Source organism: Microtus pennsylvanicus, chromosome 21 (genome assembly GCF_037038515.1).
Source record: "Microtus pennsylvanicus isolate mMicPen1 chromosome 21, mMicPen1.hap1, whole genome shotgun sequence".
In the NCBI taxonomy this organism is placed as follows: domain Eukaryota; kingdom Metazoa; phylum Chordata; class Mammalia; order Rodentia; family Cricetidae; genus Microtus; species Microtus pennsylvanicus.
Window position 1 is genome coordinate 16,419,634 of NC_134599.1, and position 27,865 is coordinate 16,447,498.

The 27,865-nt window shown below is 48.1% G+C and overlaps 3 protein-coding genes across 6 annotated transcripts in view; 1 reads left to right on the forward strand and 2 right to left on the reverse strand.

Moving 5' to 3' along the window:
* Positions 1-1,487: 1,487 nt before the first annotated feature.
* Positions 1,488-3,827, reverse strand: Ptrhd1 (peptidyl-tRNA hydrolase domain containing 1). The gene is made up of 2 exons (XM_075955488.1): positions 3,561-3,827; positions 1,488-1,800 (listed from the first exon to the last, which is right to left on the reverse strand). Exons 1-2 carry the CDS (start codon positions 3,810-3,812, stop codon positions 1,630-1,632), a joined length of 423 nt encoding a protein of 140 aa, XP_075811603.1. The 5' UTR covers positions 3,813-3,827; the 3' UTR covers positions 1,488-1,629.
* A 29-nt stretch (positions 3,828-3,856) lies between these two features.
* On the forward strand, positions 3,857-17,450 carry Cenpo (centromere protein O). Of its 2 annotated transcripts, XM_075955486.1 has the most exons (7): positions 3,857-4,115; positions 4,240-4,356; positions 5,696-5,865; positions 12,433-12,550; positions 13,765-14,024; positions 15,528-15,699; positions 16,316-17,450. In XM_075955486.1, the coding sequence occupies exons 2-7, from the start codon at positions 4,311-4,313 to the stop codon at positions 16,480-16,482; spliced, it is 933 nt and encodes a 310-aa protein (XP_075811601.1). In that variant the 5' UTR covers positions 3,857-4,115; positions 4,240-4,310; the 3' UTR covers positions 16,483-17,450. The 2 variants fall into 2 exon arrangements, with proteins under 2 accessions (XP_075811601.1, XP_075811602.1); XM_075955487.1 differs by lacking the exons at positions 3,857-4,115; positions 4,240-4,356; positions 12,433-12,550 and having other exon boundaries at positions 5,825-5,865.
* Positions 17,451-17,909: 459 nt separating this feature from the next.
* The window catches only part of Adcy3 (adenylate cyclase 3), a 72,620-nt gene continuing 62,664 nt past the window's right edge, over positions 17,910-27,865 (reverse strand). For 2 of the 3 annotated variants that reach the window (XM_075955498.1, XM_075955499.1), the window contains exons 12-22: positions 26,857-26,944; positions 26,102-26,218; positions 25,053-25,312; positions 24,717-24,782; positions 22,967-23,051; positions 22,158-22,316; positions 21,174-21,320; positions 20,619-20,738; positions 19,914-20,037; positions 19,320-19,444; positions 17,910-18,880 (exon numbers count right to left, since the gene is read on the reverse strand). In XM_075955498.1, coding sequence (XP_075811613.1) covers positions 18,698-18,880; positions 19,320-19,444; positions 19,914-20,037; positions 20,619-20,738; positions 21,174-21,320; positions 22,158-22,316; positions 22,967-23,051; positions 24,717-24,782; positions 25,053-25,312; positions 26,102-26,218; positions 26,857-26,944 — 1,474 coding nt within the window. In that variant the 3' untranslated portion in view covers positions 17,910-18,697. The remainder of the gene's footprint in view (positions 18,881-19,319; positions 19,445-19,913; positions 20,038-20,618; positions 20,739-21,173; positions 21,321-22,157; positions 22,317-22,966; positions 23,052-24,716; positions 24,783-25,052; positions 25,313-26,101; positions 26,219-26,856; positions 26,945-27,865) is intronic. The other variant, XM_075955500.1, reaches the window with a different exon arrangement.

Here is a 27,865-nt window from a genome sequence, read left to right on the forward strand (position 1 = left end):
GACACTACCATCTAGTTTTCACCCTTACGCTCTTTAAAAAGCCGTTTCTACCGAGTCCACAGGGCGCGCCCAACCGCCAAAGCCTTTTCTGTGATTTATGCCGCTCTGGGTGCTTTCTTACCCTGCGCTTCATTTGGCTTTCCTGGGCCTGGAGCTGCCCTCAGCACTACCAGTTTCTCCTGGAACTCTGGACCCACGTAAGGAAATAAGACCCAAAGGTCCCAATGCTAAGTGTTGTAAAACAGAGGGAGAGGGACCTTGGTGGGTCAAAGGGCCGCGCGCTGCTGGGTGACAGCCCTCCAAGGGGTGACAGATAGACACACCAAGCAGGCAGAGCATACGTGGGAGTTTTATTGAGATAAAGGGAGTGGGGGGAGGGAAGGGAAAAAGAAATAGAGAGGAAGAGAGGCAAGGACCTGCCTGTCTCTTCAGACTAACGTGGGAAAGAGGAGTGGGCAGAGCTTGTCTCTTAAAGGAACCATTTCACCTGCAGACAGACTATGTAGTGACTGTAGTGGGGAGCAGCCATAGGACCCTGGGCTGGCCCGGGTACTGGCTGAGTGCATCCTGCCAGCTGACGGGGCCAGCATCATGCCTGAATCCTAACACTGAGTATTTGGTCTAGAGTGCCCCTAATGGAAGGCAGTGCCGCCTTCACAAGCCAGGACCTCATCGGCAGTCTGAAGGACTGTGGTGCACCAGCCTCTTCCTTGTTCTCTTTCTGCTTCCTGGCTGAGTGGTCAAGCAGGCCTCACCACCTTGTCGCTTGCCTTTGCCATCCAGAATTGCCACCCAGCTCCCCGAGTCTGCCTAGTCTTCTCCTGGGACCTCCGAAACAGCCAGCCAAAGCAAGTCTTCTCTCTTTGTAGGTTAATTACCACACGTTTTACAGGAAGAGGGCAATGACCAATTCACTCACCTGAATATTTTCAGCTTTTCTGAGACAGGGTCTTGCTCAGTAGCACAAAATGGTCTTGAACTCAAGACAACTCCCCTGCCCCAGCCTCCCAAGTGCAGGGATTACAAGCGTGAGCCACCACTCCTGGTTTTTCTCTCTCACATAAGAGGTATCTACTGAACAGATTACATCATATAAACTCGACTTCCCAAACGCTCAATTAATTTCTATTGTCGTGTACACGTTAACAGAAATATTTTTGAACAGTGTACTATGTGTATACATGTTTGGAGAAGGGAACAATTTTTGGCTGTGATGGTGACAGTGTTTAACTGAATTCATGAGGCAGCAAAGAGGGGAAGAATAGCAAGTGTCTATTACTGAACTAGAGGCTGGAAGCCAGTGATGGGAAGCAGGAGGGGATGGGATACGTAAAGAACTCAAAGGCAACACTTAAACCTGGGTGACTAGAAGTCTAATACTCCTAACCAAAAAAAATCTTCTGCTTGAGTAATGACCCGCAGACGGCATCGCTGCTTACCAGCTTCCCTCGCTTGAATCTGGTGACAATAATAATGAAAACAGGAAGTACTCGCTAACGATGGCTTTAATTTGAGCCTGTGCTGGCTCTTAAAACCATCATAACTGGAAGGGAGGAGCACATTAACTGAAAGAAGTCCACAATGCTTCAGGATGGAGGGCATTTGACATCCAATTCTGCCAGAATGTAGTCACTTGAACAATCGGAACTTCTTCAAATGCTGGCTCACTTCTTCCTTGGGGTACGGCCTGAGGGCGATGCAGGTGGCGATGTTCTCTGGCTGCTCAAGCCATAGCATGTGGTCGATGTTCTGCTGCTGCAGAGTCTCCGCCAGCTCCTTCAAGGTGGTCTCATCGGCAGCCTGCAAGTTGCAGAACACAACACCCAGACTGCATGGCCCATTTAGGAAGTGTCAGAAGGTGCACAAAAGGGTGCAGGGGGCTCTGAAACTGGAGACATGCCTCTATAGAAGAACTGCCTACCAACAGTTTCACGCCCTGGTTTGCTATTTCCACTCTTTAGGACCTTACAGAGTGGCTGGAAGGGGGCAGAGAAGGAGGCTTAATAGTCTATTAATAAAATGCAATTTTCTCTTCCCTCTTGAATTCTGCTCTGTAGTTTCTCGGTTCTTTACAGCTGGTTCCTAGAGCAGCTCGCCCTCATCCTTCAGCCAGCTCTCACTTGGATGAAAACCAGGAGGATTTTTTTTTTCAGTAGGCAAGGAATTATTTATTTATTTATTTATTATGTATTCTGTCTGCTTGTATGCCTACAGTCAAGGAGGGGGCACCAGATCTCATTACAGATGGTTGTGAGCCACCATGTGGTTGCTGGAAACTGAACTCAGGACCTCTGGAAGAGCAGTCAGTGCTCTTAACCTCTGAGCCATCTCTCCAACCCCAGGAGTGTTTCTAGAATTATGTGTAGCTTCCTTCTCGCTCTCTCATCCCCTCAGGCCCAAGCCTAGTGTTGAAGCAGGACACATCTCTCAACTATGTGATACGGGAGGGCTCAGTCCACTGTGGGCAGTGCCTAGGCGAGTGGGCCTTAACTGTATAAGTACAGTAGCTGAGAAAGTAAGGGGCGCAAGCCAGTACACAGTGCTCCTCTGTGGCTTCTGCATCAAGCTCCTACCTCGAGTTCCTGCTTTGGCTTCCCCAGAGGATGGATGTAACCTCTAAGATGTAACAAGCCCTTTCCTCTCCAAGTTGCTTTTTGGTCATGGTGTTTCTCCCAGCAGCAAAAAGAAAACTAGAATATTATGCATGCACATTGAGGATAACCTTTGTCCTGGGTGGAAACACAACTTTCTGAAATCTGGTTGCTCACACTACCTGTAACTACAGCTCCAGAAGGTCCGAAACCTTCTTCTGACTTCCAAGCATACCTGCGCTCGTGTGCATATACCCCCCCCCACAAACACACGTACACGTAATTTAAGCATCTTTTTTTAAAATTTCAAATTAATCCAGTAGGCGTGTAAGTCACCTATATGGATGGGACAGCACCCCCCAGAAAGGTGAGAGCAGTTGTAAATAGGTCGGTTGGCACGATGGTCCCTTTGGCCCTTGTTCGTCTAGTTTCACCCCGACTGTGTTTTCCTGCCCGATTGTCTCTTCTAGAGAAACAGGTGCTATGTAAATGACAGTCATGAGATTCAGCACTTCTGAAAAGCATACGCCTTTTCCCAGCTCAGTGTTTTTCTCCTTAACAAAACGGCCTCGATTTCCCTGGCTAACCACGTTTATTAAGGCAGGGGTGCTTTTAGGCACAGCTTAAAAAAAAACGTACTGGTGCACAGGTAGAAAGGAAGGACCGCGCTTCCGCAGCTCCGCCCTCCCTGGGACCTAAGGGACACGGGAACCAGTTTCTGGTGACCCAAGGTGCTGAGACGCCTGTGACAGCGGGGTCTATGTCCGCTCTTCACAGTCATGCCCTGCCCAGAGAAAGAGTCATTGCGTAGCAGCTCAAGCTGCAGAACACACCCCAAACTCTTAAAGATCCCTCCAACAGTCTGGCCGCAAAGACTCCCGGAAGTCAAGGTTTGGGCCCGAGTAGAACTACTTCCGGCCTCTGCACGCCCATCCCTTAGCTCCCTTCCTGCACACGCCTATGACTCACCTCGAGAACCACCTTGCGCATGCGCCCCAGCTCCCGGAGATAAGCTACCGTGTGCGGATGTTCTCGGTGAAGGTGCAAGGCTGCGGTGGCGGCGTGACAAGCCTGCGCTACCAGTGCGCCCGTGGGCCAGGAGAAAGGAGCCTGAGATAGATCCTTTCGTAACACTAAGTACTGTACGAGGATCTGCGGCTCCGCCCCGGAGCCTGCCATCTTCCTGACCATCTGAATGGCAGGACCCACTCCGCGTTGCATGCTGGGATTAGGGTGGAGCCGTGGGCGCTGCCATGTTTTTGTACGGCGGAAGCGCAAAGCATGCTGGGGTTGGCGTTTTCGAAGACGCCCTCGGCGGGAATTCTTAAACTGGAACCAGAGCGAGTTCGCTCTAAAGAGAAAGCAAACCGGGTAGCGCACGCCCTTAATCTCAGCACTCGGGAGACAGGCAAGGAAAGAGAGAGAGAGAGAAAGCAGGACCTGGGTAGCCGGCTTCGCCGTCCTGCACAGATTCTGCGGTGCTCGGGGGAAGCCCGGCTGCAGCCGAGCGGCGGTGGCGGTGAGGTAGGCGTGGATGCGTCTGACAAGTTCATGGCCTGGGAGGCTGGCGGGGACGCCTCGTCTACCCCGGGACAGTCGGGGTTTCTCCAAGTGCGAGGGATGATTGTTTTTCTTTTTCTGTTTACAGCCAAGGACGTTTGGGTTCGTATTAAACTTGCCCTGGCCGTCCAGCTTTGGAAAAGCACCTGAGCTCAAGAGATGGCGTCTGCGAATACTTTGTGTCAAGGCGGGGAGAGCAAAGGAGGTATTGAGAGGGTTGGCCTTCCCCGTACCGCTGTATCTCTTTCCAGACCTTGTGACGGAGGAGGGGCCGCTGTGGGGCAGTAACTTTGTCTATGAGCTATGGATTTGATTCAGGACTCTGTCTTTGTAAATACTGTGATTTAGACACATTACAGTTCTGCTTCGGTTTCTTCCTCATTTCTTTTATTTTTTTTTAATTAATGTGAGATAATAAACGACATGCGGGTTTAAATTGTTACTTCAAAACCAAAAGTAAGCCTGGCAACTTTCTGTGTTAAAACTGTTTTGCACGCACAACAAGTAAGCCGTAGTTCTCAACCTGTGGGTCGCGACCCCCTTGCCACACTGCTGTCTCCAAAATCCTTGCAAAGTAGATACTGGGTCTTGTTTGTGGTGAAGCGATTGAGAATCGTCCTTTTGCACCCCGTGGATGTGTTTCTGCGTTCAGCAGGCTTAGATGAAGTGGTGGTGCCTACAAAGCAAGCAGCTGACAAGCCAGTTGCTTGTTCTCTGTAAACGAGCATCCCGCTTAGGGAGGGCTTTTACACCAGAGTTCAGCAGAGAGGCCGGTGGTCTCTGCTTTGGTTGTTTGGTCTTCTGGTTTTATACATTTATGGCAGAGCCATAATACCAGCACTCTGGGTAGAGGCAGGTGAGGTGACTGATTGTGAGTCCAAGACTAGCCATGTAGGAGAGATCCTGTCTCAATAAATAGGAAAGGCACCTGCCCTCAATTCATTTACTTAACAGTTTAGCTGGCTCTCAGATCCTAGATAAATGAGACATCTATTGTGATGGCTGATTTGGTTGTCAACTTGATACACCTGTGAAGAGGGAACTTCAGTGGAGAAATTACCTCATTAGCTTGGTCCCTGGGCATTTCTTTAGGACATTTTCTGATTGCTAACAGATGGAGGAGGGCCCAACCCACTGTGGGTGGAACCGCCCCTGCGCAGGTGGTCCTGGGTTGTGTAGGAAAGCTAGCTGAAGAAGAGGAGGAAGCCAGTCAGGAAGTATGTTCCTCCACTGTCTCTGCTTCAGTTCCTACCCTGAGGTCCTACACACACACACACACACACACACACACACACAGCAGATGATTCTGGGTTATATAAGAAAGCAAACTGAGCAAGTGTTCCTCAATCTGCTTCAGTTCCTGCCTGAGCTTCTCTGTCTCCTTCATGATGGACTGTAACCTGTAAGATGAAATAGCCCTTTGTTTAGCACAAAAAAAAAAACTGTTACTTCTTAGAGTGTGCATTTTTGCCAGAGTTAAACCCTTGTCCTTGTCCAATGGTGAAGTTCTTTTTTTTTTTTTTTTTTAATTTTTTTCCCCTTAGGTGTTCTAGCTCACCTGGAAAGACTAGAGGCTCAAATGAACAGATCAAGGAAAAAGTTTGAAGATCCGACAGTTCACACAAAGGAAAGTTCTCTTAGAACCAGGATTCAGGAACTGCGGAAGCAGCGAGATGAGCTGAGGGCTGAAGTGAAGCGGCGGCGGCAAGCTAGAGTGAGTGAAAGAGCCTCGTAGGCTCTCCTGGGGTGAGGGGCAGCCGTGATCGTGGATCAGCCAACCAGGGCCACGTGTTTTACTTGGGATCCTACTGGATGGATTTCAAGTCTTTGATTCTCTTCAAATAAACAGACCTGTGGAGATATAGCTAAGAATATTGACTAGTAATTGTCAAGTGATGATGAAGAGGCAGACAAGTGCTTTGTGAGCCTCCCTCTGCCTTCCCTCACAGACACCTGACCTGGTACCTCAGCGTCCGCAGATCTAAGCTGTTTATAATTTTGCCATCCGTGCCAAAGTTCTGTCACCCGGTCTCAGAGTTTCACAGTGGTCATTGGCCATTCCTTCTTTCTGGTTTCCACTCTAGATGAGGTCCAGTCAGCAGATCTGTCAAGTGGTCCTCTGCTGTCTTTGACTTCCCTGCCATATATTTTAAGTATTACCATCATATGTGGTAAATCCAGTTACCAGGCAGGTTGGATCTTAGGATTATTACAATAGTTTGGGGGGGTCTCTTAATACTTCCATTTTTCCACTAATCCTGCAGGGCCAAGAAAATGTTACAAAATCGTAAATGGAGATTTCTATCCTGCCCACCAGTTCCTGAATAACTACTCTGAGGCTTAATGTTAATTATAAATGTTTAGCTGATGGCTCAGGCTCATTGCCTGCTACCTCTTACATCTTAAATTAATCAGTTTCTATTAATCTGTGTATTGCCACGTAGCCATGGCATTACTGGTCTGCTGGCATGTTGCTCTTTGGATGGATGGATGGCATCTCCCAGATTCCACCCTTCTTTTCCTGTATCTCTGCTTGGATTTCCTGCCTGGCTCTATCCTGCCTTGCCATAGGCCAAAGCAACTTTTATGTATCAACCAATGAGATCAAGACATAGTAACAGCGTACAGAAAGACATCCCACAGCACAAAATGTCAAATTCTTCCCCTGCCCAAATACAGGCAGTAACTACTCAGTGATAGCCATCATTACCCATAAGGCCAGCCTTCCTGCCCTTTCCTTCCCTCCCTTCCCACTCTTCTGTAGGAGCCCACTCCTACAAGGTCAGCTAGGGTTCCTGGATAGGGGTTCTTGGAGGCCAAAGAAAAGTCAGAAGAAACAGAAGACAGGATAGAATTGGGAGGTCTGTCTAGTCATGCTGAAGTAGCCAAACAGCCCAGTGTTTATTTCAGAACTTGCTTATATACAAAAGCAGAACAAAGCACAGCACAGACAGTCGGTCAGTATCTAACTACAGGACCATTCCTGTCCTTGAGTGAGCAGCCTCCCCTCCAGCATGTACTTGCTGTTCGTAAGCAGCCTCACTTTCTTGATGTTCCTGAGGTTTGTCGTCAGCAGTATACTGTCTACTAGATAGAATGCTCTTTTCTCGCGGGCTAAATCAGAAGTCTCTAGATGTAAACTGAGTCACACATGGGCTCCCACTCTCTTCCTCTTTTCTTTAATTTGCTTTTTACTGAAGAAAAATACACAAAATGTGAAGAGGCTAATGAGCATCTTAAGGGAATGAAGCCAGGTTTCTACCAGAAGTGAAAACTCAGGTTATTACCAGTGCCCAGAATTATCCTGTGTCTCCTGTTAGTCTTACCTTTCGGTGTTAACCCCCATCCTGTTTCATACAACTGTAGATTATGAGCTCCTCTGTCTTGCTTATTTTGCTGAGTGTACAGTCTGTGAGCCTGGGTCAGGCCATCACTGCTGGGCAGCAGTTCTGTTCTCTGACAGTTACAATTTACCTGCTCCCCTGTGGGCACCGTGTGGGTCATTTGGGTTGTTTCACTTTGGGTTCATCATGAAGATTGCTGCTGTGATGTTCATGTTGCTGCTGCTTCATTAAAGACACAGGACTTTCCTATTCACCACAAGCCTGCAGGTTCACTTTAACGAGTGCTGTACCCTGTAAAGTGTATGTGTTCAATTTATGATCCCAACAGTGGCTACTGAGGTCTTTGTTGTTTTGCAACTTTACCAGTCTGGCATTGTCCATTTTACAGGTTTGTCATTATGGTGGGGGTATAATAGTATTTTATTATAGACTTAATTTGTATTTGGCTTTTTTTTCCCTTGCCATTCTCCAAAGAACAGAATATAAACTGATTTTATAATGTTGCATATTTACACAGTGTTATAGAGGTAATTTAAAGTGTACAAGAAGTAGAGGTTATAAAGCAGATAGTCTGGTCTTTAGGCAAGGACCTGAGCATCCATAGATTTGGATATCTGCAGTAGATTCTAGAATCAGTCTCCCTTCAGTACTGTGCTACGCCTGTGCCTGTGGTAGATTCCTGAGTTTCCCAAGTGTTCTTCTTAGGGCTGCTGAAATAAATAAATAAATAAATAAATAAATAAATAAATAAATAAATAAATAAATAAATAAATAAATAAATGCCATCAGCTAGGATTTTTTTTACTTTATATATTTATGGGTTTGAGTTCTTTCCCTTGGACTGTGACTTGCCTTCCACTCTCTGTAAGTAGAGATCCATTTTGAAATTTAGCTTTGTGCTTTGTGTTTTTGTTTCATAAATCTTCATCTGACATAGTAAAGGTGATGGCCTGTTATTTTATGCTTTGTTTCATCTTTCAGATAGTTCATGTTTACCCCCACTGCCTCCCAAACAACATCTTGAAATCACTTGTCTCGTATGGGAGTTGGTCATCTCTGGGTTGTTTGGTTCCACTGGTCTGTTTAACAGCTAACCTTAGTTTTTGAGGAGCAGGTATTTTAGGCTGTGGTTTCTGTACCAGCTACATAGCTCTGCCTTGTTTGTGTGAAAGATGTGTAAGATGGGTGTGGTGGTGAGCTGGTTAAACCTATTTTTAAAAAGGCACCCTGCTGGTCATGGTACCATAAGTCTTGTAATGCCAACACTTGGGAGGCTAAGGAAGAAAGATCCAGAGTTCACAACCAGCCGGGGGTATCATGACACAAGCTATGTATAGTTTGGTAACCCCTGAAGCGTGCAGTTTTATCTTTTAGATTTTTTTTCCTGACTTTTTTGTTGTATACATTTGAAGGCTGGGTATGGTGCATGCCTTTAATCCCAGCACTCTTGAGACAGAGGCAGGTGGACCTGTGAGTTTGAGGTCAGTCTGGTCTACAATTCCAGGACAGCCAGAGTCACATGATAGAGAGACCCCCATCTCAAGAAAAGAAAAAAAAAACCTTTGGCCTTGTATTTGGAGTGTAAATTGGGTTGTACATATTTTTGTTCATACTTTAAGGTTGTCATCCATTTTCTTCAGGTCCATATTTTCACCATTAGGCATTAATCTTATTAGGTGACAACCTTGTTTGAATGTGGTTTCTTTTTTTTTTTTTTTTAACTTCATATTCTCTGTCTTTGGTGTTTGACAGTTTTATGTCATAATGAGGTCAGATATGGTGTTTATTTGGCTTGGTGATGCTTAAATTAGTACTTGAAGTTTTTCATTTATTGAAAAATGTGACCATTATCATTTCAAGTAATACATGAGTGGCATTCTTTACTATATATTTCTGGGGTTCCTATGAAGAGTGGGTTTTTTTGTTTTTTATAGTTTGTATGTTTTTCCTGTAACAGATCTATACTGATTTTCTAATCTTATTTTTGCTTTCCTGCTTCTTTAAATAAATATAACAGGTACCTGTTTCATTTAATCATCTTTTTCTTAATATTGTTTCTTTTTGAATGTTTTGATGTTTTAGCTAGCATCTGTTAAGTATACATAATGGGTTTCACTATAGCAGTTTCGTTATGTATGTAGTATTCCCATTACCCTTTGTCCCTCACCCCCAGTTCCTCTTCCCAACCTGTTCCCCTTCTGCTTTCATGGTTTTTTGTTTTGTTTTGTTTTTCAACCCAGTAGCTTTCACTGGGTTGCTTATAAGGGTATGGGTAAGGGTTTGTTTGCCCTTTGGCAGGGGCACTTTACCAATGTCTACATGACTGAAGAAAATGTCTCTCCCTCCCCCACCAATCCTTATGTATAATCCTTAGGCAGGTGTAGGTACCCATGAGCCCTTTCCTTTTCCATTATAGCAGTGGTTCTCAACCTTCCTAATGGCTACAGCCCTTTAAGACAGTTCCTCACGTTGTGGTGACCCCCAACCATAAAGTTATTTTGTTGCTACTTCATAACTATAATTTTTATACCATTATGAATCGTAATGTAAATATCTGTGGGTTTTGATGGCCTTAGGTGACCACTGTGAAAGGGTCATTTGACCTCCAAAGGGGTTGTGACCCACAGGTTGAGAATGGCTGCTCTAGCTTATATTGAAAGGGCAAAACACCGTCAGCATAGTTTGCCTGGTAACGTTTTTCTTAGTGATGCGCATGAGGAGAATATTAGAAGGGCTCTGGTTGCATCATCTTCCTCCAGAGACTTGAGTTTGTTTACCCAGCAGGCAGCTAGCACACGACCTCTGAGGTGCCTGCACTCTCCTCTGTCCCTACTCCAGCCACACATCTGAAAGTGGGTTGGGGACAGGCCTGTCCTCTGCTGGGCTTTATAACCATCAGCAGTTCTTTCTCTGTCATTTCTTCGACTCCAGCCACACACGTGCAGCTCTGAACTTAGGCAGGACCGATTGTGTGCAGATGTGGGTTCCCTTCCCTTAGAAAGAGACTGCTCCTTTACTTGCTGACCTCCCCGACCCGAAATAATTACACAGAAGCTATATTAGTTAAAACACTGCTTGGCCTATTAGCTTAGGCTTCTTAATAACTAACTCTTACATCTTTTTTTGTTGTTGTTTTGTTTTGTTTTTCGAGACAGGGTTTCTCTGTGGCTTTGGAGCCTGTCCTGGAACTAGCTCTGTAGACCAGGCTGGTCTCGAACTCACAGAGATCCGCCTGCCTCTGCCTCCCGAGTGCTGGGATTAAAGGCGTGCGCCACCATCGCCCGGCTAACTCTTACATCTTAAATTAACCCATTTCTACTAATCTGTGTATCACCACAATGCTGTGGCTTACCAGATAAAGTTCTGGGCATCTGTCTCCTTCATGGCTTCTCCCTGGCTCCCCCTTTTCTCCTCTATCTCTGCTTAGAATTCCCACCTTGCTCTGTTCTCCGCTGCCATAGGCCCAAAGCAGCTTGTTTTTTAACCAATGGTAATAAAACATATTCACAGCATACAGAGGGGAATCCCACATCACTTCCCTGTGAGATCTTGGCTACCTGGTAACAGGTAACATTGGTCTTCTGTTGTCCCCCACTATAATGATATTTTATTTATGTTTTAATAAATAAAGCTTGCTTAAAGATCAGAAGGGCAAAGCTAAGCCACTAGAGGTCTAGTGGTGACACACACCTTTAATCCCAGGATTTGCACGACAGTGGCAGATGGATCTCTGTGAGTTCAAGGCCACCCTGGGCTACACAAGATCAATGCATAAACAAATCCAGGTGGTGGTGGCTTACACCTTTAATCCCAGCACTAGAGGGAATATAAAATGGGAGGGGAAGGGAGGTTTAGTCTTCTTAGGCTGGGTAGGCTGCTTTCGCTGCTTAGTCTACAGTTGCTCGGCCTTGGTAGAAGTAAGACTTCTCTAGTGGCTTTGCTTTTCTTGTTTTTGGGTTGAACCCCAATATCTGTCTCTGGGTTTTTATTATTCGTGCTACACCCCACACAGTGAAAGTATACCTTGAAATGCAGAATCGCACATGCTCCAAGAGAAGAGGGAACTGCAGGAGAGCCAGCTTCTTCAAAAGCATTTTGTTTTCTTCTCAGTCCTGTTTGAGTTTCCTCTGATGCGGTTGGATCATTTTCTGATTGCTTGCTTATTGTGTGTAATATGTGGGTCTGCTTGTTGGGGTTTCTGTCCTGCCCAGTTCCCACAGCCGTTACGTCCCAAAGAAAATCACACAGAGTCTACATCAGTTATAAACTGATTGGCCCATTAGCTCAGGCTTCTTATTAACTCTTATAACTTATATTAGCCCATTATTCTAGTATATGTTAGCCACATGGCTCAGTATCTTTTTCAGCAGGGCAGGTCACATCTTCCTTCTTTGGTGTCTGGACAGGACTGGGGAGGAATGGGCTTCCTCCTTCCCAGAATTCTCCTATTCTCCTTGACCCGCCTATACTTCCTGCCTGGCTACTGGCCAATTAGCATTTATTTAAAACATAATTGATAGAATACGGAATTGTCCCGCACCAATTGTACTTGCAATCCAGCTTGCACACTTAATCCTCTGAGGAAAGGGTAGCTGCGGGTGTAAGCCTGAGTCCCGGCTTTTCCAGCTTTGTCTTTTCACGGCCCACTGTCTTGTCCACCCTGCACTCATCCTAGGCTTTGTTCGTGCCCTTTCTTCTCCTCTGCAGTCTTCACCATTGCCATGAAAATCCTGGTTCATTAGCTCGCAGTTTCTACTCCTGATTCCTCACATTATGACCACATCCTGCCCGTCAACTGTATATCACAACACCAACTGAGTTGTCATGAACGCCTCACAGAATTAGAGAAACTGCCCTTACTTGTATACAGTCAAATGGTGGCCAAGACTTTGTGGTGTCCCTATTATAACCAGTATGCTTTGCTGCATATCCTGTAGGTTAAAGCATCTTCGGCCAGTGAAGACCCAAACAGCACAGTAGAGATCAGTGAGCAAGAGGACTTGGAAAGGCAGTGGGGAAACATGAAAGCCATTCTGCAGGCCTATCGTTTTACAGGTAGGCCTTTGCTCTGCTCTGACTCGTTCTTAGTTGGCTAGCTGTATTAGGATAGACTTGGTTCCTGAGAACTTGTTTGCATACACTGCTATACATGCACAAGCTGGCATGTTGCTTTTAGGCCTGCCTGATGGAGGAGGGTCATCTTTCTATCTGTTGTTTCATTGGTTAAGTAATAAAGAAACTGCTTGGCCTCTGATAGGACAGAAAATTAGGTAGGCGGAGTAGACAGAACAGAATGCTGGGAGAAAGAAGCTGAGTCAGTGAGTCGCCATGATTCTCCCACTCCAGACAGACGCAGGTTAAGATCTTTCCTGGTAAGCTAGCTCGTGGAGCTACACAGATTATTAGAAATGGGTTAGATCGATATATAAGAGCTAGCCAATAAGAAACTAAAACTAATGGGCCAGGCAGTGTTTAAAAGAATACAGTTTCCGTGTAATTATTTCGGGTAAAGCTAGCCGTGCAGGCGGCCAGGTGCCGGGGACACAGCCCCGCTGCTCCTATTACAACACCTGCCTACCTGTAAGATCGGCCTCTTTGGACAGTAAAAGATTGGCTGAAACTGTTACTTTGCATGATAGTCATTTGCTAGACCCTCTACTACAGTGGCTTCAACCTGTGAGTCATGATGCCTTGAGGGGCGGGTGTCGAGTGACCCTTTGACAGGGCTTGTGTGTCAGATATTTACATTATGATTCAAAACAGGGGCAAAGTTAAAATTGTAAAGCAGCAATGAGAAGAACTCTATGGCGGAGCGGGACTCAAGCCTGCAGCACTGGGCAGGTCCTGTTGGAACTTTGTTCACTGCTTGCCTATGACGTGGGAGTGAGTGGTCATGGTTGGAACTTCAAATCTTTGTTTCAGTATAAATAGGAATTTGCTCTTTGTCTATGCCACAGAGGACTGTGGGAAGAACTGAGTGAGGACCATCGTAAATTAGAACTCAAGAGAATAAAAAGAATACATAAAATTTTCTGGCTTTTCCGTCAGCATTTGATATTTAGAATATCTTTTCTCACTTCCTCATCTTTCCAGAATTTTAACTTGGATTCACGTGTGCCAGTCAGGGAGAGTGTCTGATACCATATTTGGCCAGCACTTGTGCACACTGTGTATCAATATACCAGGCCTTCTGAAGGCGCTAGAATGCCCAGACCTAACCCACAACTTGTGATTGACATCTGAGAGGTGTTGTCTCACCGTTTGCCTAGGACTCAGCGGGAAGCTGACCAGCCGTGGAGTGTGTATGTGCATCAGCACTGCCTTTGAGGGGAAGCTACTGGATTCCTACTCTGTAGACCTCGTCATAGAGAAACCGCTTCGGATTCATCACCACTCCATCCCAGTCTTCATCCCTCTAGAAAAGATAGCCAGAGCATACCTACAGACTGACATCCAGCACTTCCTGTTTAGTCTCTGCGAGTACCTAAACGCCTACTCGGGGAGGAAGTACCAGACAGACCAACTTGAGGTATAGGGGTTTTATGTCTGATTTTATTGCCCATGACAGACTTAAAAGGAGCATGGCTTTTTTTTTCTTTTTTTTCTTTTTTTTTCCTTTTAAGACAGGGTTTCACTGTGTTAACAGTTCTGGCTGTCCTGGAACTCTTGTAATCTAGCTGACCTTGAACTCACAGAGATCTACCTGTCTGCCTCCTGAGTTCTGGGATTAAAGGCGTGCACCTCCATGGAGCATGCATTCTTAAAGGTTTATTTTTGAGACGAAGTTCTTAGGATAAGCCGTCTAGGCTGGTCTTGAACTTGGGCTTATATACCAGTCTCTGCCTCCTAAATGCTTGGATTACAAATGTATGCCAACATTGCTGATTTATTTATTTATTAATTATTGAAGATTTATTTTTTTATTATATATGCCATATTCTGCACGCATATACACCTGCATGACAGAAGAGGGCACCAGATCTCATTACAGGTGGTTGTGAGCCACCATGTGGTTGCTGGGAATTGAACTCGGGACCTCTGAAAAAGCCAGCAGCCAGTGCTCTTAACCTCTGAGCCATCTCTCCGTCCCGTTTTTATTATTTATATAAAAATTTGTTTTTTGCAAGGCTTGAGATTGGATCTAGGGCCTTGGCATGGTGGGAAAGTACTCTGCCACTAAGCCATACCCCAGCCCTCATGTTTCCTAACTCTGAGCCAGAAGTTTGTCTGTTACCTTTACTCTGTGATTGGTTGATTGGTTGGCTGGTTGGCTGGTTGGTTGGTTGTTGATTGGTTGGTTGGTTGGTTGGTTGGTTGGTTGGTTGGTTTGAAACAGGGATTCACTCTGTAGCCCAGGCTGGTCTGGAACTCACTGTGAAGCCCAAGCCACCCTCATGAGACTCAAGAGCAATCCTCCTGCCGTAGCTGCAGCGTTGACTACAGGCATGTACCACACCAGCTTGTGCCCTTGCTTTCTAGTACTTGTTTCCCCCCTTCGGGCAGGTTCCTCTTCATCTCACACCCTTTTGTACCTCTCAGTGACATTGAAGGGCAGGTCCTGGTTATAGGGTCACAGGTCACATTCCTACTGGTGACCCTCGAATTTTTATGACATGCTGTTTAACTGAGCAAAGACTTTAAGCTCTGATGTTATGTGCCCAATTCTGTGCTGACCCTGTGCAGGTGTCCAGGATCATAGAGGACTACTGTTTGTCTCCTCCTGAACTCTGGTCTGCCTTCCAAGGGTGGGAACCAGAGACGCTGTAGCTGGGCGGTTCCACCTCTGCCCAGGTATAAGTTAAAAGAAAACATCTTTCCATACAGGATAATCTCAGTGAAACTCTTGGCAGAAATAGCATCTCCTATCTGTCCCTGATCATTTACTGAAGTGCTTCCTGCCATGGACTCCTGATGGCCCTTGGTCCCTTTGAGACAAAGTCTTGCGTGTTGTCAAGCTGCAGATGTTGCCTGTCCCATACGGTGCCCCTGGAGCAGTAATTGTCATCCCTCTCATTGCTCCCTCCCTTGGTAGACGGACTTCAGCGCCTTCCTCACTGGACCTCTGCAGAGAAACGCCCTGTGCAACTTGCTGTTGTTTACCTATAAAGTGAATCAGGGGCGCCAGACCTTCTCCTTTAGTGCCAGACTGCTGTATGAGGACCTGACAGCAACTCTTCCCACGGATGTCACTGTGACGTGCCCAGGTATGGGGGACGATGCCTCGTGGAAGCAACTGAGTGCTCTAGTTTAAGCAATGGAGTGGCGCGTGTAGAGTAACATCTGTGGAACACTTACAGCCCCTTCTCTTCACAGTCTAGAAATGTACTAAGAAAGAAAAGTTCGTTCCCACAGTTTTTTGTCTTTGTAAATGTTAAGTATCATTATCGTAGTTTTCCCCATTCCATGCCTTTCCCAGATTGGCCAGAATTCTTTGAACTTACAATTTGTTTTCATGGGTGTGTACCCTCCACACCCTAGATAGAGAACTGGGGTTGTCTGTGATGAAGTTAATACATGCTTAGCCCTCTAGAGTATGTGGCAGTTTTCCAGGGCTAGCCAGGAGACTTGTTTTCACGTGTGTAGCGGTACCATAATAATCTGACATGGGCAGTAACTTTTTTTTTTAAAGCGGTATTCTGACATTGCGTCTATTTTTTCTGAGTTCCCAATCTCAGAATTACATTGTTCTGGTAAGGGGCAACCTCTACAGAGCTATAGACCAAAATAAATAGATAAAAGTCATGTGGGTCTAGAAGAGCAGTGATCTGGTTCTGATTCCCCTGGTTGGATTAATGAACTTGACAGAATCTCTTCCTTTAGGGACAGAAGCGCCACCCCCTCACTGGGAAGAGCACAGAGCATCCCATGACATGCTCTTCCGCACCAAGCCCCTGCACCAGGTGTTTGCTTCATTTTCAAAAGAAGTTGAAGAGCTAGATTTGAGCCTGGTCTCCTGGGAAAGACTACCTGGGACACATCTGAAGTGATTATATCCATGCTGCCTGCAGTCCAGGACCTGTCAGCAAAAGCTGTGGAGCGAGAACGCTTGCCTGGATACCATCCTTGTCATGATTCTAGATGCCCATGCCGTCAGGATGACAAGGAGTTTGTTGTGCGTGTCTGTAGACACCGGGCGATTTGGACAGGTCCTTGGTTGCCTGGTCACTCAGTACAGTGCTCCAGAGCATCTCTTCCTCCACACCTTGGTTGCCTGGTCACTCAGTACAGTGCTCCAGAGCATCTCTTCCTCCACAGGTGGCAGCTGATTTGATCGTATGTATGCGTATGTATGTATTCTCGCTGAAAATCAGCTAAATTGGGAGTAATTAAAGACATTTTGTGAGCATCTCTAGCTTTGGTGGGAGCTGTAAATCTACCATAGGGCTTGTGGCTAAGAAGGGAAAGTGTTTAATCTTGGGTTTGGGGTAGCATGTTCTAGGCCACTATTTGGTGGGAGAAACTACTTTTTATGTGTATTTAATATTTTGTGTTCTAAAATATCTTGGTTGAGTGTTGAATGCATGAAGTCACTTTGAGAAAGCATTGTTAGAAATCTACACTTCGGTCAGTGGACCCTTCCCTGTTGTGCTCCTGCAAGCTCCAGGCAGGCACGGCTGGCTATCTGGTCCTCTTCCCACTCCTAGGTGCTTTTAACATAGCCTTTCCTCCTAATCATGGGTGTCTAGTGTACAGCATGCACTGTTCTTGGCTTAGGACTTCTTGACATCTGTTTGGACCCATCTATTGGTCAAGTTCTCACACAGCTCTGGGAGAATGCTCTTGAACCCTGTAAAGATTTGCCATTTGTATTGGTTTAATAAAACGCTGATTGACCAGTAGCCCGGCTGGAAGTATAGGCAGAATAACCAGACATGGAGAATTCTGGGAAGAGGAAAGGCTCAGTCTGCAGTCGCCTCCCAGACGCAGAAGAAGCAAGATGAAATGCTGCACTGAGAAAAGGTAACCAAGTCATGTGGCTACACAGAGATAAGAATTACGGGTTAATTTTAAGTTTTAAGAGCTAATTAATAATAAGCCTGAGCAATTAGGCCAAACAGTTTATAATTAATATAACCTGTGTGTGTTTTGTTGGGATGGAGTGGCTGTGGGACCGGGCAGGATGGAAACTTATATCTACATCCCATTGTAATTCCTGTTTCTCCTCTGCTGGTCCCAAATAAGACCTTTATACTCCACAGGCCCAGTATTTGGGCTTCACTCTAAGCTTTAGCTGCTTCCTAGAAATCTCTGTCGTGTGGGAGCTCCAGCAAACTCCAGGAAGAATAGAGGATGCTGAGCCAGCATTGGGTCACTCTACAGAGGCTTAGAATGAAAGGCTCGGTCCAGTTTTTGCCCTCTAGGCACATGGTGGGGGATGAGATGTCGCGGTAACAGAATGGCCACACCAGTACCATCAAGTTGAGTAAAGCTTTTAATAAAACAGTCCTGTCCTTTACCAACACCTGCAGACTCTGTTGAAGCAGTAGCAAAGGCGGCTGTAGCAAGAGCTCAGAAGACAAGGCAATATTGGAAGGTTGTTTTTAAACAGGTTAAAAATATAAATGTAGACAATCTGTTTATATATTTTTTCTTTCAGAAATAACCCCTCCCCCTCCCAGGTGAAAGGAAATATTGCACTTTCTGCTCCCGTGACTAAGGTGACACAGGGTTCCGGAAGAACCTTTCAAGATTATCAGGAACGTGGGGGTAAGGGCCACTGACCTAACTGCACAGGAGGAGGCAGCCCACCCGCCCGTCTGCCGGTGGAGCGCTCCTCATCCAATGACAAGAGCTGCTCCAGACTGCAGCCAGGCGGGAGCTGTCTCTGCGCTGAGCCCTCCCCTTCAGCAGAGCCTGCAGCACAGGCAGCTTCCTCCACCTCCATCCTACTCACAGTGGCCATGGCCTCTCTAGGGATGAGGACTGAGCTGGGACAAAGGCCCAGAAAGGCTGTCCCAGTGCTATGCCTAAGACCCCTACACTGGGGAAGCTACAGGCACACTGAGGCTAGGGATGGCCACTCTCAGTACTCACATCCACACAGGAAGGCTAGAGGAAATCTGAACCTAAGGTCTATGGGAATGTGCACGTCGACAGCTCGGGAACACCAGGACTCGGTCAGTGGCCCTTTCCCAAAAGCCATTCTCCGCTTCCAAAACCACCTCCCTTCCCATGTGGACCATTATGGGGGCCAGAGGCCATTCAGGAATTGTCCACCACTTGGTGGGGCAGTGTAACAGAGGAGCCGTTGGGGAAAGTGGCTGGCCTGTCCTTCCCCTTCAGGAAAAAGGTCAGGAGCTCCCCTTTGCCCTTCACGAAGATGGGGCCTCGCCTCACAAAGCGGAAGCCATACTCGCGAAGGATGACCTGCGTTTCTTCTACCACCTGTACATGGAGAACAGACAAGGTTAGAGAAGAGGGAGACAAGACTGGTGGGTGTAGTGGTTAGGGACTGACGGCCCAGACGGTGCTGCTGCTTCAGTACTGTGCAGATACAGTGTCCAGTGCTCTACCCCAACCCACATGGAGCGAGAACCGTGGACATGCAGGTGTCAGACGACCATTTTAGGTCGCGAGCTTCAGTTGCACGTGAACTTTGTACCAAAGGGCAAGCTCTTGTTCACGCACAACTCCTAGTCTTAAATGCTGCAATGGACCAACGCCTTCTCCCCTTCTGTTAAGGCTCTAGAGGCGTAGCCCTGCAGCACCGCCAACTTTGACCTGTGACCCACAGGCCAGGACCAGTGATGTACAGCAAAGCACACGGACTTCTTTAGTTGTACGCCCTCCATTCAACACATGCTCATTCCGGTGCCAGACATACCTGGATGTTGCCCATGACCCCTGTGGATTCCATCCTGCTGGCTACATTGACGGTGTTGCCCCAGATGTCATAGTGTGGTTTTCGGGCTCCGATGACTCCAGCCAGAACCCCGCCTTTGTTCATGCCTGGAGCAGAGAGAGTGGAGCATTAGCCTCACAGAGGCTACCCATTTCTCGTTCAGAGATGATCACCTGACCCCCACAGGGCTCCTGACCATATAGCACCTACATTCCTTACTGAAAGTTGCCTTTCTAAAGCGAAAGCCCTTGTGAAAAGTCCTGCCCAGCGGTGTGTCATGCTAATACTCAGGGCTGTAGCGGCCAGCTTCTCAGGGACCTATCTTATATTCCCAGCTTGTGCAGACTCACAGAAGCAGCTGAGCCGCTCCTCACACTGCTGTATTGCAATGCCTGACTCTGAAGGGAGGCTGGGCTTCGAACCTTAGCCACGGGTCTAGCTTGACTGTTCCTCAAAGAGAACAGGACTAAAGGTCACTGGGTCCCCTCTAGCTCTGTGAGTGTGATTTCCCCACCAGCCTGCCGTCACCTTTTAAGTCTGGTCTGCTGAGTGCCCCAGCGCTGCCAGCGCCCTTACCTATGCGCAACATGAAGTTGTTGAATGACTGGTTGTTGATGTTTGTGAGCGTGTCCTTCATGGCTAACGCAAAGTCAGCCAGGTCGGCCAGGTGCTGCCAGCGCTCCTTGTCTGACTTCTCCTCCTGTGTGGAAAAGTGATAAAACTGTTAGTGAGCAGCTAGGCAGAGCTGTTACAGGACGGATGTAAGGGAGCAGGCTTTTGTTCCTCCCCAAAAAGAGTTAGCAATGTCTTTAGGGTCAGCACGTCGCTACTGCAGAGTCCATATGTCTGTGTAAGGCAAAGACTGAGGCCCTGTCTCTCTGTCGCTTCCTGTGTCTGTGTGACTGTAACAAGGTTACGGTTTGAGGTTGGGCTTGCCTTGGTTCCTCAGGACCATAAGCACGTGATGAGCTACCTTCAGCTTGCATCACATAACCCAGAAAGCGGAGATGGAAAGGGAACACTAGATGGGTGATTTAAGAGCGGTGCTCGGCCCCAAGAATCCCATAGTTCCTTTTCTGGGCTAGAAGTCACAGCAGGCTCCATGGGTCTACAGTCACCGTGGCTGAGAGTTTCCAGGGCTCCCCTAGGCATCCACTGCCCCAGAACTGACAGTTCTTAAACAGTATGGGGCATTGTAGGAATGAGCCCTTTGCACCCGATTCCCATTTCCCATAGGCTGAGAGGCTGGCTGCCTGGCCCTGACACTGCTGCCATCTCTACCTTGCTGGAGCTCGTAAAGCCATTGGTGTTGACATCTGGGGTGACTCCAGAAGCTGCCATGTAGGTGCTGCCAATGGTTTTGATCTTGGTGATGACCCGGAATTTGGGGTTGTCCAGGAGCTGAGGACAGAATTAAGAGTCAAAGGAGGAGGAGTGAGTTCATGATCAAATTCGTCTGTTTTACAAGGATCAACAACACATCGAAAAGACACTTTCCTATACTGGCTTTAGTCATTCCATGCTACCTTGGCACACCATCCTCGGCCTCAGTTTCCATGTCTTAGTGTCAGTGGAGCACCTAAGAAGTGTCCAGTCAATGTGAAGGGTTTGCAGGTAGGAGGAATGGAAGCCCTTAATCCCGTGCACTTGCCAGAGCTGTCCCAGGATCCTGCCTTACCCCTCAGACTCGTCAGTACTGGATGGCTACAGAGGTTCAATTACTATAAAAGTCTCCTATGGGAAATGAAGCCAGCCTAGCATAGCTTGCTTCTTTGACTCGTGCAGAAGGTCTTGAGCTGTGATAAAAGGTGGCTAGCTCTATGACAGGACACTCACGGAGTCAAAATCAGAGATGATCTCATTGAGGAAGCGTAGACACTCGATCCCACCGTTATTGATGCTTTCCTCGGTGTAAAAGTCCGCAAAGTTGGGCAAGGAGGCAAACATGACTCCAATCTCGTCGTAAGACTGGCTGTACAGCTCCTAAAAAGAGACAGAGCCAGGCTAGGGCAAAGCGTTTGCTGCACAATTGTGAGGACCAGAGTCAGTGTGCCTAAGTTCAGCAGGAGACCGTCCATCCATATTTAGGGGGCAAAGCACTTAAGGAAAACAGCCACTGTAGAGGCCTCCATCTGAACACATGCATACATACCACACACACAACAAAGGCAGGGCGCAGTCATGTGAGAGATGGCTGCCCTTAAATAGGACAACATATGGGAAACCTGTCTGTCATCCTAACATATGACGAACTTTGAGTAATTAGCAAAAAAGATTTCCTAGCCCTTGTGACAGCCCAGTGTGCTAGCTAGTTTGATATCAACTGGAGTCATTTGAGAAACAGGAACCTCAACTGAAAAAAATGCCCCTTCCCAGACTGGCTTGTGTGTAAACTGGAGTGTATTTCCTTGATTGACATCTCAGCTCACTGCGGACTGTGCCACCCCCAGCGAGGTTGTCTTGGGTGCTATAAGAAAGCAGGCTGAGTTAAGATAGGAGTACTCCTCCATGGCCTTTGCATCAGTGCGTGCCTCCAGGTTCCTGCCCTGACTTCCCTGCAAGCGTAAGATGAGGTGAAGCCTTGCTTTTCTCCATCCCAATAACAGAACCCTCTCGTGGAGGGTCAGCTGCCTTGGTTTGTGGTCTTGAAGAAAGGGGCACTCCGGTTCTGAAACGGGGTCCCCGAGATGCAGCAGAGCCCTTTAGATGAGATTCTGGGAAAGTCTGGTTAGGCCCAGCCACAGCTGGACTCCAGCCCCACTTCTCAAGGACCGGGATCCACACGTGCAGAAAGAACAGGCTCAATGGACACCCTCTAACCTCGTCTCTCTTCTTGGACCCCAGGAAATGGCGGGCCACGTGCTCAGGCAGCATGTTGGTGACCAAGGCCTCGTTCCAACGTCGCATCTCGTAGACCCGTTCTTTCTGGTCATGGACCTCGATCTTCCACAAGAACAGTGTTCGTGCCAGTTTTTCCACCTGCAGGCAGAGGTCAGGTGAGGTGTGCTCTAAAGCCAGCCGTCCAATGGAAATTTACAACAGGGGTTTGACTGTTGTGCATGGTAAAACGGGAAGGGAGGTAGCTAAATGGCAAAAGAGCAGGGAGGAGTCACCGAATCAACATAGCATCCCGCAGCTGCTGTGAGTGCCTGGGCCTCTTGGTACAGCGGAAATCCAAGAGGCCTTTCGTGTGTGTAGGGTTCTCCTGAGACTTAGTTGCGGTTAAGGAGGGGCAGAGAGGGCAGAACCACGTGGCATTCCCATCTCTATCTGCTGGATTTATGAAGTGGCTTAGGGATTCTGCACTTTCCCAGTAAACCACTGGGGGGCATCCAAGCTACCTGTCCTTGTTTGGACACTTCATCTTTACTAAACAAAAACTTCCTTAGCTCCTTTCCCTTTTTCTTCTGACCCTGAGGTTAGCGCATCATGCCAGGGTGAGTGTAGAGGTCCTGAGCCCTGCCTAAAGAACATCTCTCCATCCCGGAGGAGAGGAAGAAGAAAGCAGAGCACCACAGAGCTAGGGCTTCCCCTATGCCGTGCGTGATAGGGGAAGAAGCTGCTTCTGAGTCCTGGGACAGCGTGGTGGGAGGCCCTGAGCACAGGAGGAGAGGGGGTGTGGCACTCACGTGGCGGGAGAAGTAGTAAAAGCTCAGCATCATGACGAACATCATCACAGTCATTGAGTACTTGGAAGGCACCAGGGGTGGCCTGCTGGACAGACAGGAACACGTGACGAGTGCCTTTGCCACCCTCCAGCAGGCCTATGCTGTCGCTGTGGCCATCAGACGCTCCCCCCACCACCTCAGTTCCTCTCATAGTCCAGGACATGATCAGGCTATTGGACTAATCAGCCGCAGCCCAGCTTCCCTGGCCACAGGCCATTCCCATTAGGCTGCCCCTTGGATGCTGTGGGACCGCCGCGCATCTGACCCATCCAAGGAGCAGCTACTACTGGGTAGTGTTTTGGAGAAAGACATAATACACAGAGCAATGGGACCGGGGTACGGTATCTCTGCAGTGTTTTTCCAACTTTGACCATAATTCTGTGTGGAGTTATAGTTAACTCCCATCACTGTATACAGCTTTGTTATACGAAAAGACACTTTTATCTGTGACTACCAGTGTCATTTGGGACATTCTTGCACATATATACACGCTATATGTATATATACATACTGTACACGTACAATTGTTCTAAGATGTATGTAGAAGTGGAGTTTCTGGGCCATAGGTTTCAGATGGTTCTGTTTGAGACAGTGTCCTAGGCTGGCCTTGAACTCCTGACGTCCTGCCTCTACTTATGATTACCACCACTTCCAGTTTATGCAGAAGCCAAAGCTTTGTCCATGCTAAGTGAGTATTCTACAAACTGCGCTGCATCTCCAATCCCATAGGTCTATTCTCAACCAAATCCAAGCTGTTTTCTAAATGGTTAGAACAGTGTATACCATTACCAAAGAGTATATGAGTTCACATTGATCTTAATAACCTATTGAATTTGAAAAGTTGGCCAAATTGGTAAGAGTATATAGTGACGGTTTTTTATAACTTTTTTGGCTTTTTTTTTTGCCTTTGGTTTATTTTTTTGATGTTTTGCTTTTTTGCTGCATATCTAGATGCCCTTCGCTGGTGTCCACTTAGACCCCCCCACCCCACCAAGACAGGGTTTCTCTGTAGCCCTGACTGTCCTAGAGTTCACTATAGACCAGGCTAGCCTCAAATTCACAGAGACCACCTGCCTCTGCCTCCCAAGGGCTGGGATTTCAAGCGTGTGCCACCATCACCCAGCCATTTAGGCTTATTTAATGAAGGGCATATTCAAGTCTCCTACTCTTCCTCCATGACCACTGTCTTTAAAAAAATAAATCTCCCGGGGGCTGTGGAGATGGCTCGGAGCTTAAGAGCACTGGCTGCTCCTCCAGAGGACCTGAGTTCAATGCCCAGCAACCACATGGTGGCTCACAACCATCTATAGTGGGATCTGGCGCCCTCTTCTGGCATGCAAGCAGAACACTGTATACATAATAAACCTTTAAAAAAAATCACTGAACCATAAAAGTCTAAAACATTCAGATGCATCTGAGAGAACATCGATGTTCTCAGAAGGTAAGAGACTCAGGAAAACCAATCTGCATCTCACCCCACAGGGGCATGCCATTGCTGCAGGTAGGAACCCAGGTCTTAATTGCAACGTAGCCCTCTTTCCTCATTTCCCTGCCAGGTCCACACTGGACACAGCCTCTGTCCAGCAGTTCCTAACTGTGTACTGAGACCATGCACCTGTGGAAGAGTGTGGCGCTGGAGTACCGCCCTGTTAGAGTTACCGTCTAGAAGGGCGGCTAGGAATGCTGACTGAGGAAATGCAGTGACTCTTACCTGTCTGTGCCATTGAGCCCAGGGGCGGACAATACCTGCATCTTCTCCAAGGCCACCACAGGGGAGCTGTTGGGCAGGTAAAAGCACATTCAAGCCACATCTGGATACGGGTAACTGATACTCCAAACATTTACTCCCTGAGATGGAAGGGCCCACCTCCCCACTACCAGTGCGGGGCCTGTGTGAAGCCCCAGATCCTATTACCCGTTGGCTTCTCTGAGGAACCTGAGGTAGAAAGCCACCTCAGCACAGGCACAAGACCTTGACACGGGCAGGGCCTGGGGGAGTGTTGAGAGGAAGGGGACCACGCACACCCTCCCTTGGGCTTCATCTCACTCCTGTTCCTGAAAGCGCTTGCGGTCGTATCTGTCGAAGACCGGACACCAGGCATACAGGTTGATGGCGGTCACGGCGCCGGTGACGAGCAGCATGAGCGTCAGCTTCACCATGTGGCTGACCTGCACCAGCATGATGGTGGCGATGAGGGACAGCACAGCAACGTAGTTGTAGTACTTGGGGTTCTCCATGCAGCCACCATCCAGATCCATCCCGGTGGTCACGTTGTAAGGTCCCATGTAGTACTGGAGACAGCTAAGCTGGAGGCCGGGATGGGAGGGAGACATCAGTGGCAGGTCAGAGGGCCCTGTGGTGGTAGTGACAGTGCCCTCGGGAGAGGGGACATCTGCCAGGGAGTCAGTGTATACATGGTAGCGACTGCTGTGGAGAGCCTCACCGTGTTCTCATCTGATGGTCAGAAAACCTCACTATATACTGTTAGCACTGTGATCGAGGAAGACATCTGAGGCCTGGGGCGGGGGGGATGCACACCTGTGTACATACCCAAGTTGCATGTGTTTCTAGAAGCCAGAACAATCTCCCGTTGTTCCTCAGGTGCCATCCACACAGGGTCTCCCTCAGGCCCAGGACAACTCAAGAACTAAGCTAGCCAGAGATCCCCGTCTTCACCTCTCCATCACTGGGACTAGAAGCACACACCATGCCTGGCCTTTTTCATATGCATTCTGGGGATGAAACTCAGGTCCCAAGCAATTTACCAACTGAGCCATCTCCCAGCCTCTAGAACTGCTTCCATTTTTGACTTTGTTAATGACTGTGTGACCTAAAACAAATGAGCAAACCTCTCTGAACTTTAATTCCTTCGTGTGAAGCTGCAGACAGCGATGTGCCTAGTCAAGGACTGGGAACGCTGGACTGTGGGTGGGGGAACTACAAGGACCTAGGTTAGTCTCCGAAGTTGTCTGAAGACCCTCTCCACCTGGCTGGGATGTTCAGGGTCGGGTTCGTCCACCTGAACGTATGCTGCCAGTGTGCAGCCCCTACCCCCTCCACATTTAGTACCCCCTCCACAAAGTGCAAAAGCTCACCATGTCCACAACATTGGCCATAACCAGAATGAAGATGGCTAACATGGCCCAGGTGTTCCTGGCCCAGCGAGTCCGGTCAATCCAAGATGAGAAGGCCACAAGCTTCTTAGGAAATGCCTAGAAGAAATGGGATTTCAAGGGCTTGAGCCTCCACCCACATGCCCTGAAGACACGACTGGCTGCTCCCCTGCTCTGGTCCCAGAAACCCAAAAGGCCATGCTTTGCTGTGAGTCCCCAAAACTGAGGGAGGGGGTTAAAGTGTGCAGATCCTCGAGTCATCTGTACAGCCCTAGGCCTCCAGGTCATAGCTCCTGGCTAGCAGAATGTGTGGGCTGCCACCTGCCTAGCCACCTCCCTCTTCCTTTTCCTGGTCAGTATACCTAATTCCACAGGTTACTTGGCAAGTAGCCTGTTAGATTGATTTCGCTAAAGCATTGCTTCCCCCTTGTTATTCTGACCAAAAACTGCCTGGCACTTGAGTGCCCGCAGAATTCTCCATCTCTTTAGCTGGCTTTTGAGGTCCAGTTGAAGCTGGGCTGCCCCTGACTGTCTTACTAGTGCTTAATCGTGGCCACAAGATCCCAGGCTATAGAATGGATGGCGGGGGTAAAGGTGGGGGTGTGGATGGATGAATGGGAAAATGTCCGATCCCACAAGTCTGTCAGGAGTGGACCAGAAGCCCAGCTCCGCCATTTACAGAGTGCCACTCTCTAGAGACCAGAAGGTTCTGAGCTCAACTGAAGAGCGCCTCTTACCCTGGGAAAGATGGCCGCCAGCGAGCAGATGGTCAGGGTCAAAAGCAGAACCTCCCCAACCACGAAGGTCACGTAGTTTGTCATCAGCCTGGGACAGAGAGAAGGTGACTGGGCAGTACAGAGGCCAGCTGGGCACAAGCCTGAGACTGGCAGAATGCCAACCAAGGGTGGGGCCTGGGAATGCACCACCCTTTCGCTGCTAACTGTCCACTGGGACTTCTCCTGAGGCGAGGAGGGTCAGAGATGCCCTGGAAATAGCTCAGTTATAGCCTGGGAAGGGAGTCTTAGGAATGACCATCAGCCCCGTAGCTGGGGTGAAAACCGTAAAGAATAGAACACAGACGTTGTGCCGAGGCTGCTCATGTGACCTCTGACTGCACAGAGCCTAGGGAACGAGTTCTTCTCACATCCGTTTCTCCCTCCATTCTGGGAAATCCGTCCCCTCCAGATCCTCCTGTCCATTCCCATTTCACTCCTCCGTGGAGAACACTCCCGCCAAGAGCTCCAGAAACCCAGGTTGCAACTCCAGTATCCAACTCAGGGTCACCTTTTACGTTTCTCGCTTGGTTTAGGGATCCCTTCGGTCCCTGTGATTTCTCTTGACACACACACACGCGCGACTTAACTGGCTTTCCCCCCCACTCACTCTCTGTGATCTCCGTGAGCCTTGTGCTCCCAATGTGCTCTGTGTGGGTAGCTCTCAGCTTTGAACCACCAGCCTCTCCCTGAGCCCCAGACCAGATAACTCAGCTGCCTCAAGGGCGGTGCCACACGGGCAACTCAAACTCCAGATCCCTGCTGCTCTGGTACGTACGCTTCCTCCTCCTAGATTCTCAGCCTTGTGAACGCAACCGCATCCTGGCTGTTGCTCAAGTAGCAAAGAAGCCCTGGAGATGTCCTCGCCTCGGCCCTTTCAGGCTCCACAACAAATCTGCCAGTGACTCCTCCAATCTGTCCCCAGAATCCAGCCATTAATAAAATTCAGCGCCTAACCCCTCGTCCTCACCTT